At 37.3% G+C, this 13,422-nt stretch overlaps 1 protein-coding gene across 1 annotated transcript; it reads left to right on the top strand.

The window, feature by feature from the left end:
* Window positions 1-3,866: 3,866 nt before the first annotated feature.
* Window positions 3,867-13,186, top strand: LOC127623727 (26S proteasome regulatory subunit 4). Its single transcript, XM_052098207.1, has 11 exons — window positions 3,867-3,909; window positions 5,837-5,890; window positions 5,977-6,073; window positions 6,227-6,351; window positions 6,471-6,656; window positions 6,782-6,910; window positions 7,342-7,438; window positions 7,623-7,812; window positions 7,952-8,103; window positions 12,474-12,628; window positions 12,906-13,186. The coding sequence occupies exons 1-11, from the start codon at window positions 3,907-3,909 to the stop codon at window positions 13,038-13,040; spliced, it is 1,323 nt and encodes a 440-aa protein (XP_051954167.1). The 5' UTR covers window positions 3,867-3,906; the 3' UTR covers window positions 13,041-13,186.
* The last annotated feature ends 236 nt before the right edge of the window (window positions 13,187-13,422 follow it).

The raw sequence follows: 13,422 nt of genomic DNA, 5'->3' as shown, positions 1-13,422 counted from the left end.
TAAAGCAGTCACGTCATTTTGTGTGTTCTATGACACTTGTGTCTCTCACATGTCAGCTTGCGTGCTTGGCTAGACTTGAGCCTCGGTCTCCCGAGTCCAAAGTCCAAAACTCAGGTGAGCTGCCTTGGAAGCTAATCACATTAGCTTGTATATGTATGAGGGTCTGTAATTCAAACGTTAAAGGGATAATTCACCCAAAAATGAAAATTCTCTCATCATTCACTCACCCTCATGGTATCCCAGGTATGTATGACTTTCTTTCTTCAGCAGAACATATTTGAAGAAAAATATCTTAGCTCAGTAGGTCCTTAAAATGCAAGTGAATGGTGATCTGACTTTTGAAGCTCTACAAATCATAGACAGTCAGCATATACATCATCCATACTGACTCCAGCGGTTAAATTAACATGTTCTAAAGCAAAACGATCGCTTTTGGCATGAAAAAAATCAATATATTAGTACTTTTTAACTACAAATCATTTTCTTCCATTCAGCAGCGGAATGCACGTGTGACGTAATCGCGACACACCCGGAAGAGCAGCTGTATTCACAACTGAGTAGGAGGAATGCTGTACAGAAGCTTAGTTGATTTTAATAAAGATCTGTATTTGTATCTGTAGAAAATTAAAGGTGCTGTAAGCCATTAGCAAAATGACTGAAATGGCTTACCGCACCTTTATTTCGTTAAAGGGGTCATGGCTCGAGGAATTACATTTCTTGATCTTTCAACATATAACAGGTCATTGTACTTGTTGTACTTACATGTTGTAAGTTTCAGAACTCAAAGAGCATTTGTTGAAACCAGTCTGCCAAAACGACCCGTTCTCTACTTCCTCCACATTGCGATGTCACACTGTGGTAGACATTTGCGTCTGACCGCCTCCACAACAACACATCAATGCCTACTTTACCAAATCACTACCAAAGCCCCACCCAGCAGCGAAGAGCAGAGGGCCAATCATAAGAGTGGCGGATTACTGTCTAGTCTTAAAGGAGAAGCAGCACCAAAACTGAGTGTTTCTGACAAAGGGTGGTAAATTATCGTTTTACAAATATATTTATGTTATAAGTGAACCTCAAGGAACACATTAAAATAGTAAAAAAAGGCATGTCATGACTCCTTTAAAGCAAAGAAGTCTTGAACTTTCAGTCCTCCCCATTCCAATAGAGGACATCAGAACATAAAAACTAAGTTAAGTTGCATTATAATGACTGTCATTATGCATTGCAGAATCAAACATATTTTGTAAGTGTATAGATAATGAACCAGATAATGAATGAAACCATTCATGAATGAAACCATTAGTTTGTGACACTTTAACAAAATAAATAAATCTCTACATCCAACCCGTCTTGTCCTGAATGAATTATGGTCTTTGTTGTTGTTTGTGAGTGTATTCCTGGGGTTGCCAGACACACAATACTCATAATAGCTAATGGTTTTTATCACTTTGTGACAGCACTCGAACACAAAGATGGAGTGGAACATCTTTGGATAAAATTACCGGAGCTATTATATTCCAACACAAACAGGCAAGCTTAACAACATGATGCTAGAAGGTTGCTATGGAAACTATTATACTTAATGTGCAAAAAGGATATCTCATATTCCCCAGACTCAGATGGTAAAATACATTTATGCCTTTATTTCTGTGGTGTTTGTGCATTGGTCTTTGTCTTTTGTTTGAGCATGTGGCTTATAATGTGTGTGTGTGTGTGTGTGTGTGTGTGTGTGTGTGTGTCAGCCATGTGCTCCCTTGACTCAGCCTCCTTGTTTCCCCTTGCCACACCCACTCTAGTTTAGTCCTTGTGTTAATTGGTATCACCTGTTCCTCCTGTGTTGTCCTCCCTTTATATTGTGTCCTCTACTCTCATGTCTTTGCCTGTTTGTTTCATGGGTTTTGATGAAATGTTGTTTTGGCCCTCATCAGCTGGTCTTAGATTATTTATGTTTGATACTCTGTTTAAGAGATTGTTGCTGTTTTTCCTCCATCTTGAGAGTTTTTTCCCCTGTTATTTTTACGTTATAATAAAGCTCATTTATTGCACTCCTGTTTTTGTGACCTCACTTCCAGTCATGACAGTTTGAAGGAATTGTTCCCCTCAAAATTAAAATAATCTTATAAGTTACTCACCCTCATGCCATCCCAGATGTGTGTGACTTTCTTCTGCATAACACAAATGACATTTTTTAGAAGAATATCCCAGCCATGTTGGTTTATACAATGCAAGTGATTGGTGACCAGGGCTACATTTCCCAAAAGCATAGTAAGCCAAAGTAGATCGTAGAGACCATTGGCACTAATGGCTTTTATGATCTACTTAGGTGTATGATGCGTTTGAGAAACGCAGCCCAGAACTCAGAAGGTCCAAAAAGTACATAAATGCAGCATAACAGTAATCCATATGAATACAGTGGTTAAATCCATATCCTGAAGCGATATGATAAGTGTGGATAAAAACAGATCAATATTTAAGTCCTTTTTAACTGTAAATCTCCACGTTAACTTTCACTTCCACATTCTGGTCTGGAAATTACTTTCACTTTCACATTCGGTAACCTGGCTGGGGTTGGTCAAAGGTGGAGATTTAAAGTAAAAAAAAAAAAGGTCTTAAATATTGAACTGTTTCTCACACTCATATCACTTCTGATCACATTGATTTAAGCACTGGAGTCGTATAGATAACTTTCATGCTGCCTTTATGTGCTTTTTAGTCCATCTGAATTCTGGTCACCATTCACTTGCGTTGTATGGACCTACAGAGCTGAAATATTCTTCTAAAAATCTGTTTCTGTTTTGCAGAAGACAGAAAATCATGCACATATGGGATGGCATGAGGTTGAGGAGATTATGAGACAATATTAATTTATTATTCCCTTTAACTGAAAACCTGACCTGTAATTATAATTCTATGTAGGCCTACAGTTTATTTTTATTTAGGCTTTTCTTTTTGTTTGGTTTCAGATGGCTGCAGCTAAAGAGCACAAAAAGTAAGTGTGGCCTTTTTGTTTTACAGCAACAGGCTACTCATTATTACAAAAGTTTGAAGTTGATTTAAGAATTTACTAGCCATAGAAGAACAAGTACTGTGCGCGCTCAATGGGCATACACAAAGGTCTAACATGCTACACATTCTAATGTGCCAACTGCTACTGTCCCAATGATGCTTGTTCAATTTGCACATATGAGACAGAGATTTATACATTTAGTTTAGATGACCAGTTGTATATGTTAACTATTTGTATGATTTTTAAGGATATAATGATATATAAAGGGCAGCCAAGTATTGAAAATACATTAGCCTATTTTATATACTTGAAGTTGGAGAGAAAATCCAACATGTGTGTACAGGATTGGCTATAGGCTACTTGTGAGGACTACACTTTTTAAAATGACATTTGAAGAAGTCACCTTAAAATCCAAAAATGTCAATATGTAAGAATGCAGGCTCATTCAACTCAATTACGGGAGACATGGTTGTGTGATCATAAAGAAAAACTTTTATATGGCCAATTCATTTTTGTCATTGAATGGCAAAACCAGCTTAGTAACTTGGCTTTGTTAAAGTCCTTATTCTGCCTTTTCATACACTATTTAAAACAAACAAACAAACAAACAAACAAACGAGTACTTTGCATTCACGGACCTCCCATTTCCCATACCTCACAAAATAATATTTTTTTATTTATCTTACTCGCCTAGTTCAGAGAGATAATTCACGCTCATATCCTAAAGCTAACATAATCCCCACAACTAAAAGGGTTGATAAATTAGTTTCCTTAGCCAAGTTTATGAAGGATTGGCTAAAGCCTATCGTGAATAAACAAACGCGTTTCGCATTGCATTTCTTTTGTCGCATGACGCTCTCCGTAGTGACGTTAATTGTGAGAGACCAGCGGTGAAAATGGTGAGTGAGCCAGCATTTTATTCTCTGACACATTTTTTATAGTTGAATCGGGTTATTTATCTTCGCATTAGTGATGTGATTATAAGATGAAATATGTGAAAACAGTAAACTGACGTGAGAATTGTGTATGTAGTACATAACAGAATTAACCACATCACATCAAACACGACTTCTTTCGAAAGAATAAATCATCTTAAAATCGTTACAAGGCAACTACTAAACAGTAACTACTAAACATAAACATGTTGCGCAATCTAGGATAGCAATTCTATACTCTTTTGCTATATTGTTTAGGCGAGGATTAAAGAAGCCGTAATTGCATTGTATTATGTATTTCTCTATAAAGCACGACGTATTAAGATGTTCATTGGTCATAATGAGAGTTTTCTTAACCCTTGTGCAAAGTTCGTTTTTTAGACTTTAGTGTTCGCTGCCAAATTTGATCGAAAACGATAAACTTGTATTTGTGTGTGTGTGTGTGTGTGTGTGTGTTTTTAAGAAAGAAATGTAATAACACTAACTTCAATACGATAAATACACTAATGTGAGAATGTGTCATGTAATTGGGGCAGATTGCTGCCATCTGGTGTAAAAAAAAAAAAAAAACATAGCTTGAAAATGTATTTACAAAAATAGCCAGTAGGTGGCTGCAGAGATCCACTAATTTATCCCAGTAATTTGTGTGTATTTTTTGTATTGTTGCTAGGGATGTCAATTTTCAGACATTTTCATAATCGATCATCTTGGAAATTAACGATAATTTAATGGATAAATCATTACCATTAATATCGCAAAACGCACACGGAGGACTCCGAATAATGTGTGCATTTAGCCTTTATAATTTATATTAATACACTTAAGGAATGCAAGTATTGGCATTTTCCTCTTTAAATAATTTTTTTTTTAGTGTATTTTAATAGATTTAGGCTGTGTTTGTATGAATTTGTGAATTGTATAATTTCTGTTAAAGAATTTGGCAACTGTTAAAAATAACCTGTATACAAAATATCACTTATGCATATTTGAGTTAATTAAAATTCATGTTGTGGATCGTGGGATATTTTGGTCAAATCTTGACACTCGGCGTAAACAATATTACTTAACATGCTGTTTCTAAAATGACGATGATGTCAGCTGAATGTAACTTCGTGCTTTCCCAGCGATCACTGTCGTAATTGTAGGTTGGGATGAAACGAGGAGATCAACAGTGCTTGTTGTTATATACTTTAACATACTGTCACGGTGTGTGCAGAAAACATTAATGTTAATTTAAAGAGAAACGCTCCAACACTGTTTAAATTTAGCCTGCTCCATCTCACATCTGTGCATCGTCTTCTGTGAACCAGATAATGACATGCAGCCCGCAGGTGACGTTATAGACAGTATAATCAACGTCTGCTGGCTTGATAGCAGCAAACATTTATCCTGAATTAATGAATCGATTACCTATAAGCTTAATTGACCAAATTATTAATGATTATGATTGAACGATTAATCATTAACACCCCAAATTTTGGCTGAATTATTCATTTTATTTCACAAATGAAAAACAAATGCTCTGTGTTATAGTCTTGCCCATTCATTTCCTATGGTCAACTTGGTCAAATTTGACCCCAAACTACACAAGTGCTGATGTTTTTGTAGGGCAGCCTAAACTCATTTTAACCGATCCTCAAGCCCCTCAGATGAAGTGTGACTTTTTATGAAAAAAACAAAATTGATTTCATATAATTGTGACCGAACAGCACACAAGGTCTAGTTTACTGTTAGTATGAAACCCCTTGAGTCAAGAAAACCCTTTCTTGTAATTGCAAGGCCATTGTCACTAAGGTTTCTTTTGTGTTTTCTTGTTTTTTACAACCGGCTTCAGCCTACAGCTAAGCTACTGTATGTTTAAGACAATAATCATTCCTATTTCTCATCACAGGGCCAGAGCCAAAGCGGAGGACACGGACCAGGAGGTGGAAAGAAAGACGACAAGGTGATCAAAATAACAAATGTTTTAAAATAGCCAGAGTTTTCTCCTCATTTAATGTTTATTTAATGGTGATATCTGTCATCTGACAGGACAAGAAGAAGAAATATGAGCCACCCATTCCAACTAGAGTGGGCAAGAAGAAGAGGAAGTCCAAGGGTCCTGATGCGGCCAGCAAACTGCCTTTAGGTACAGGAAGTAACCTTTCCTGTTTGAGATTATGGTCAAATGTTATTACCTTGGTTTATAACATTACAGGCTGTCTTGAAGACATGATGTCCATTGTGATAAAAAAAAATGTGTGTAACAAGAATGTTCTCTGATGTCTCTCACTCTGTGTAGTCACCCCTCACACACAGTGCAGGTTGAAGCTCCTGAAGCAGGATAGAATCAAAGATTACCTGCTGATGGAAGAGGAGTTCATCAGGAACCAGGAGCAGATGAAACCTCTAGAGGAGAAGCAGGAGGTGCTGTTCCACCCATCCATCCATCCATTCATTCCATCCATCCATCTATTTTCCATCCTCACTCACTCCCTCTAAAATGCCTTTGCTTACATTGACTTTTCTGTTTTCTATCTTCTTAGGAGGAGAGGTCAAAGGTTGATGACCTCCGTGGTACCCCCATGTCTGTGGGGACTCTAGAGGAGATCATTGATGACAATCATGCCATAGTTTCGACGTCTGTGGGCTCAGAGCACTATGTCAGCATTCTCTCATTTGTCGACAAAGACCTGCTGGAGCCCGGCTGTTCCGTCTTACTCAATCACAAGGTAAAAAATCCACACGGCCAAGACTATACCATAAATCGGGCTGAATTTTTGATACACAGATATTAATCTCTAATCAAAAGCTTCAAGTCTCGCCCCATTTTAATATTTGTATTTGTTTCGTATAGGTCCATGCTGTCATCGGGGTGCTGATGGATGATACAGACCCCCTTGTTACAGTAATGAAGGTGGAGAAGGCTCCCCAAGAGACATATGCAGACATCGGTGGACTGGACAATCAGATACAAGAAATTAAGGCAAGCTGACTTTATTTGATTGGAAGACCAGATAAACTTTGGACAGGGTTACATTTTAAAATTGAAAAGTCATGGTATTAAAAAAAAAAACATTGAAAGTCATGGGAAAGTAATGGAAATGTAATTATTATTCACTATGCTCAGATCTAAAATATGAATCTGTTAGACATTGCTCTTTTGGAGTGAAATCGCTAAATAATTATTTTGAAAGTCCTTATCCAGTAATAACAAACAACTGGAAAAGTCATGGAAATTGAACCGAAGTTGTACCATTTAACAAAGTGTCAACATACTTTAATGTCAGCTCCGGAAACCATCTAGTCCTCATATTAAGCAGCTAATAGTATTTTTAATATTTTTTAAATTGTGAAGTAGTCTAATATGTATCTCTGTTGCTAAACTAATGCTGTGGCTGTTAAAATGAATCATAGGAGTCAGTGGAACTGCCCCTGACCCATCCAGAATATTATGAGGAAATGGGGATCAAGCCACCTAAAGGAGTCATTCTCTACGGTGCTCCTGGAACAGGTGAGTTTGATTTTCATTCATCTAATAATAATTTCATTAAATATGACCATCGAAGACAATTGAAATATTTGAAATAATATGATAACCAAAAAAGTGTGTTATGGTGCTGTGGTACCCAATTGTGTTTAGGGAATGTGATGACGTCACAAATATTGATCAATTGCATAATTGTTCTGATGCTCAGGTAAAACCCTTCTTGCCAAGGCGGTGGCCAATCAGACATCTGCAACATTCTTGCGGGTTGTTGGTTCAGAGCTGATTCAAAAGTATCTCGGTGACGGCCCTAAACTTGTACGCGAGCTCTTCAGAGTGGCTGAGGAACACGCACCTTCTATTGTCTTCATCGATGAGATTGACGCCATTGGAACTAAGAGGTAGTGCAATATTATGGATGTCAAATCTGTGAAATTTATGAAAAATTCAGCATATGCCTGCAATACATAAGCTTTTTAGGTCTTAATTGAAGATATTGTGTAAATGGTCACACGGTACACCCTGGATGCCTCTTTGCAGATATGACTCAAACTCAGGTGGTGAGCGTGAAATTCAGAGAACCATGTTGGAACTCCTCAACCAGCTGGATGGCTTTGACTCTCGTGGAGATGTGAAGGTCATCATGGCTACCAACAGAATAGATACCCTCGACCCTGCCCTTATTAGACCCGGTAAGAGACTTACTAACTACTGCAGGTCCAGGTGTAAGTAAGGGACATCTACAGTGTTCCTTTTCCCTCTGTGGCAGCAAAAACACTAATCTACAGAAAGATCTATCTACAACCATATTCATGATATTTAAGTGTATGTTACAGGGCGTATGTAAACAAAAATTTTTCTTGAATCTGTGTGAAATATTTGGAGGCACAGTCAGAGGTCATTGCTATTAAGACTGTTAAAGAATTACTACAGAATTCAAAAACAAAGGATGCTTGATACATAACAGACACATTCTCTGTTTAACCTTTTCCAAGTTAACCTTGCATTCAGCACCAAACATCAGTCTGATCACATTAAGGCAGCATAAAAGAAATCCATACGACTCTAGTGGTTTAATCCTGTGACTTCAGAAGCAATATGATAGGTGTGGGTAAAAAAAGAAAAAAAAGATCAATATGTAAGTCCTTTTTTTACTATAAATCTCCACTTTCACATTGTGAAAGTAGAGATTGAGAGAATTCTAATTTTTGGGTAAACTATCCCTTTAAGTGATTTTATTGATTGAACTGAAGCTGAATCAAAGAATGTCAGTATCATTTTTATATGTTAAGAAAAAAAACATAAACATAAAAAAAATACTCTGGCCATGACTGGTCATGTAAATATGGAAACGGCCGCAACACTTAAAGGTAGTAAACGCACATTTCTGTTTGATGTGCTAGAATTTTCTTTGTTTTTAAACATTTTGCAACAATGTGAATTAATGTAGGGATAAATATTTGTGTTATGGCATTATGCAGGTTGTCATAGAGACAAATAATTCCCAAGGAAGAAGAATTCCAGCCACACTGCATTAAGGCAAAGTCTTTCTAGCAAGTCAAAAAGATTGATTGGCTCTTTTATCTGTAAGGCGGTACTTCCTTTGGGCTTTTTCTCTTAGAGTGGTGTCAGTGAGCTTGTGTTCATTGATGGACTCATGAACTCTGCAGTGTAAAGACAAATTATGAATGCAAACTTGCAAAAATCGGTTAAGAAATTATTTAAGACACGGAAGTGGCTCTTTCGACAGGATAACGATCCAAAGCATACCAGCCTTCTATTGAAAGAATACTTTGCAAAAAATAAAATTTGTGTCCTAGAACGGCCCTCCCAGAGCCCTAAAACCTGTAGAGCACCTATGGAATGCAATGGAGAAGAAAATGTCGATGTTATAGTGTGGAGAACTGAAAGCTTTGGTGGCTGAAACCTGGAGGAAACTTTCACCACAGAAACATGTTGATTTTATGCCCAGACGTTGTCAAGACGTTCTGCGAACAAAAGGATTGCAAACTAAAATCTAAAAACACTTGAACATTTAATCTTTAATGAAACCATTATCAAGTGTCCAAATAATTTTTGTCTTAACTTTAAACCATATATAGTGCATTCATAAAGTATTCATACTCTTAATCTATTGCCTTATGATAAAATCCTTTAAATTATTAATTTGTTTCACATCAATCTACACTACATACCCCATAATGACAAAGCAAAAACCAGATTTTTAATAACTTTGCAAATTTATTAAGAAGAAAAAAAATGAAATAACTGATTGATATGGGTATTCAGACCCTTTGCTATGACCCTTGAAATTTGACTGGGGTGCATCCCATTTCTCTGGATTATCTTTGAGATGTTTCTACACTGTGATTTGAGTACACCTGTGGCAAATTCAATTGATTGGACATGATTTGGAAAGGCACACACCTGTCTATATGAGGTCTCACAGCTGAATATGCATATCAGTGCAAAAATCAAGCCATGAGGTCAAAGGAACTGCCTGCAGAGCTCAGAGACAGGATTATGTCGAGGCACAGATCTGGGGAAGGCCACAAAAAAAAAAAAGAAATTAGGCTGCATTGAATGTTCCCAAGAGCATAGTGGCCTCCATAATTCTTAAATGGAAGAAGTGTGGAACAACCAGGACTCTTCCTAGAGCTCGCCGCACTGCCAATCTTAGCAATCAGGGGAGAAGGGCCTTTGTAAGAGAGATGACAAAGAACCAAAAGATGGTCACTCTGGTTGAGCTCCAGAAATCATGTGTGGAGAAGGGAGATCCTTGCAGAAGGACAACCATAACTGCAACACTCCACCGATCTGGGTTTTATGGCAGAGTGGCCAGATAGAAGCCTCTCCTCAGTGCAAGACACATGAAACCCTGCTTGGATTTTGCAAAAAAGCACCTAAAGGATTCTCAGACTGGGAGAAATGAGATTCTCTGGTCTGATGAAATGAAAATTGAACTGTTTGGGCTCAATTCCAAGCTTCATGTCTGTAGGAAACCAGGCACCACTCATCACCTGTGTAATACCATCCCAACGGTTGGTGGTAGCATCATGTTGTGGGGGTGTTTTTCAGCAGCGGGGACTGGTCAGGGTTGCAGCAAAATATTCCATAGACCTAAAAATGTCTGTCCACCGATGGTTCATCCAACCTGACAGAGCTTGAGAGGGTCTGCAGAGAAGAATCGCAGAAAATCCCCAAATCCAGGTGTGCAAAGCTTGTCGCATCATACCCACATAGACTTGAGGCTGTAATTGCAGCCAAAGGTGCTTCAACTAATTACTGAGTTAAGGGTCTGAATACTTATGTCAATGTGATATTTCAGTTTTTTCTTTTTTATAAATTTAATAACTTTATTAAAAGTTATCAAAAATCTGGTTTTTGATTTGTCATTATGGAGTGTAGACTGATTTTTTTGGTTTTCATAAAGCCCCATTCACATTGTCAGTGATTTTGTCACTAGATGTCGCTAGTTTCTATATTCCTTGTTGCTAGTGGGCATTCCTACTGCTGTCGCTCTAATGTTATTGGTTGGCTGCACAACTGGCCATAGCTTCAGAAAATCTGATCACAGATGAGCTAGATTGCCAGTAAAACAAATATGTCCTCATTATTTGAAAAGGAATTATTAGTTTTGCCTCTAATAATGAACATATAAACTACAGCTGTCTCAATGCATCCTATCATGAACAAGAAGAACAATCTATAAATGTATGAATTAAACTCACTCACAATGTAGACTATTTCGGGTACATTATCCCGTTTGACAAGAAATCAGTTTACTTGCCACTAAAAAGGATCATTCTGGAAGGCAAAGTTTTATAAACTGCAATACTCAATGCATTATATCAACACAAAGATTGATCTTTCAATGAATCAGTCAAACTCACTCAGAATGATGACAATTTCTGACACTTTCCATGCAACACTGTGTTATTATATCCATAAGTGGTTACAGAAACATGACATACAACAGTGAAATCGATGACACCAACATCAACTCCATATTTCCTGCACTCGTCTCGATTATCTCACAGGAGACAGATGACATGAGTTTCACTGTCTTTTCTCATTGGTTGTTGCTCTGCATTTACATCAAGTTGAACTTTTCTCAACTTCGTCATGACTCTTGACGCGCTCACATCCTGTTGCTCGTGTCGCCGAAGTCGCCAGCTCTCATTGAAAATCAATGGTCTCTTGTCGCATACATCGACAAAATCACTGACAATGTGAATGGGGTGTAGCTTAAGACTGCAACATAACAAATGTGAAAAACAAATGAAGGGGTATGAATATTTTATGAATGCACTGTATCTGTTGTTTTATCATTTAAATTGTAACGAGCATCTTTTGTGTTAAATGTTCTGCTTGAAAAGTGTGCTTATGTTTTCTTTCTTTACAATTAATTCAAATTGGTTTGAAGTTTTGTTCTCAAATGCAAACGAATTCATGCATTAAGTTCAGCTTAAGCATACAAATGCTTTTTGGGGCTCTGAGGGTTTGGTTTCAAGATGCGATTTTATGACGTGATAGTATGTCCTGATACTTGCACACTTTTTTTCCCCTAATACACACTAAAAAGTAGACTCCTTTCCATCACAAAGTAAAATTAGGCAAATTGGGACGAAGTGTCAGTTTCTGCGTTTGCTTGAGTGAGAGATGTGTGCTTTAAAACGATGCTCTTAATGCAAAAATAAGTAGCGCGTCACTTTTAAGAGTACTTTGAATATGAGGTAAGATGCTTTGGGAAGTTTTTATTCTGATGGCAGGCTACAGTGTCATTTCATAAGTTCGGGTCTTGCCAAAAACCAGTTTGGCCAAAGAATTTTCCACATTCGCATGCAGTAATTTTCACTCCGAAATGCTCGCTCCGTTGATACCCAGGTAAAGAGACCTAAAACATTTTTGCTAATTGCATTTAAACTACAAAAAGTATATTTAAAAAGGGAATTATCCATTTGGTCGGGCACCCACGTTGAGCTTTTTGCCGTTGGACGTGTGTGCTTTTGGTTCGTTTTTTGCAGGCCATTTTTCACCTCTTTGCTGTCCCCCACCTTAGGTCGCATTGACCGTAAGATTGAGTTCCCGTTACCTGATGAGAAAACCAAGAGAAGGATCTTCCAGATCCACACCAGCAGAATGACTGTGGCAGAGGATGTGAACTTGGACGATCTCATTCTGGCTAAAGACGACCTTTCTGGAGCCGACATTAAGGTTGGCTAAATGGTCCATTTTTATATGTTAACATTAGTTAATGCACTCTGAACTAACATGAACTTACTATGAACAATTGTATTTTTACATTTATCAAAGATTAAGAAATGCTATAAGAATATTGTGAGCCAGTTTTCATTTGAAAGTGTTGCAGAAAAGCTCTGTTGCCCTCTTGTGTTTGTTTGTTTGTTTGTCCATATAATTTTCAGAATGTACTAATGTCAATAGAGTACATGGTGAAATATAATGAGTTGTTCATAACATCCTGTCTCTGCAGGCCATCTGTACAGAAGCAGGGCTCATGGCCCTCAGAGAACGCAGGATGAAGGTCACCAATGAGGACTTCAAGAAGTCAAAAGAGAATGTTTTGTATAAGAAGCAGGAGGGTACCCCTGAGGGTCTCTACCTCTAATCTTTTCCCCATTTTCATTTCTGTGCTAACCAGTTAGTGTTAATCTCCTTCTTGAGTGTATGCTTGGCTAAATTTGTGCATGCCAGTTTATTTCTTGCAGTTTGTTTTTCTGTCTATTTGATCAGAAAATAAATACTGGAACTGTAGCAGAGGGATTTTAATTGTGCTGTTTCATTGTCATAACCATTAGAAGGTGAATAAGGGATATGACTCTTAATCTTCATTGAATTGGAAAAAAAAAAAAAATATAATAATTTTGTATCAAAAATGTAAGAGGTTAATAAACAAGGGACTGGCCTCATCTGCAACATATCAAACAAATCAAATCATTAATTCTTCTGCAATTATGTTACACATTGTTCAAAGTTTAATGCTTTTTAAT

Source organism: Xyrauchen texanus, chromosome 30 (genome assembly GCF_025860055.1).
Source record: "Xyrauchen texanus isolate HMW12.3.18 chromosome 30, RBS_HiC_50CHRs, whole genome shotgun sequence".
In the NCBI taxonomy this organism is placed as follows: Eukaryota; Metazoa; Chordata; class Actinopteri; order Cypriniformes; family Catostomidae; genus Xyrauchen; species Xyrauchen texanus.
This window is presented reverse-complemented; position numbering and strand designations above follow the sequence as displayed.

Coding starts and splice junctions, on each gene's coding strand:
- LOC127623727 (XM_052098207.1), top strand. Junction 6,911..7,341: donor ATCAGATACAAGAAATTAAG/GCAAGCTGACTT, acceptor AATGAATCATAG/GAGTCAGTGGAACTGCCCCT. Junction 8,104..12,473: donor CCCTGCCCTTATTAGACCCG/GTAAGAGACTTA, acceptor CCCCCACCTTAG/GTCGCATTGACCGTAAGATT.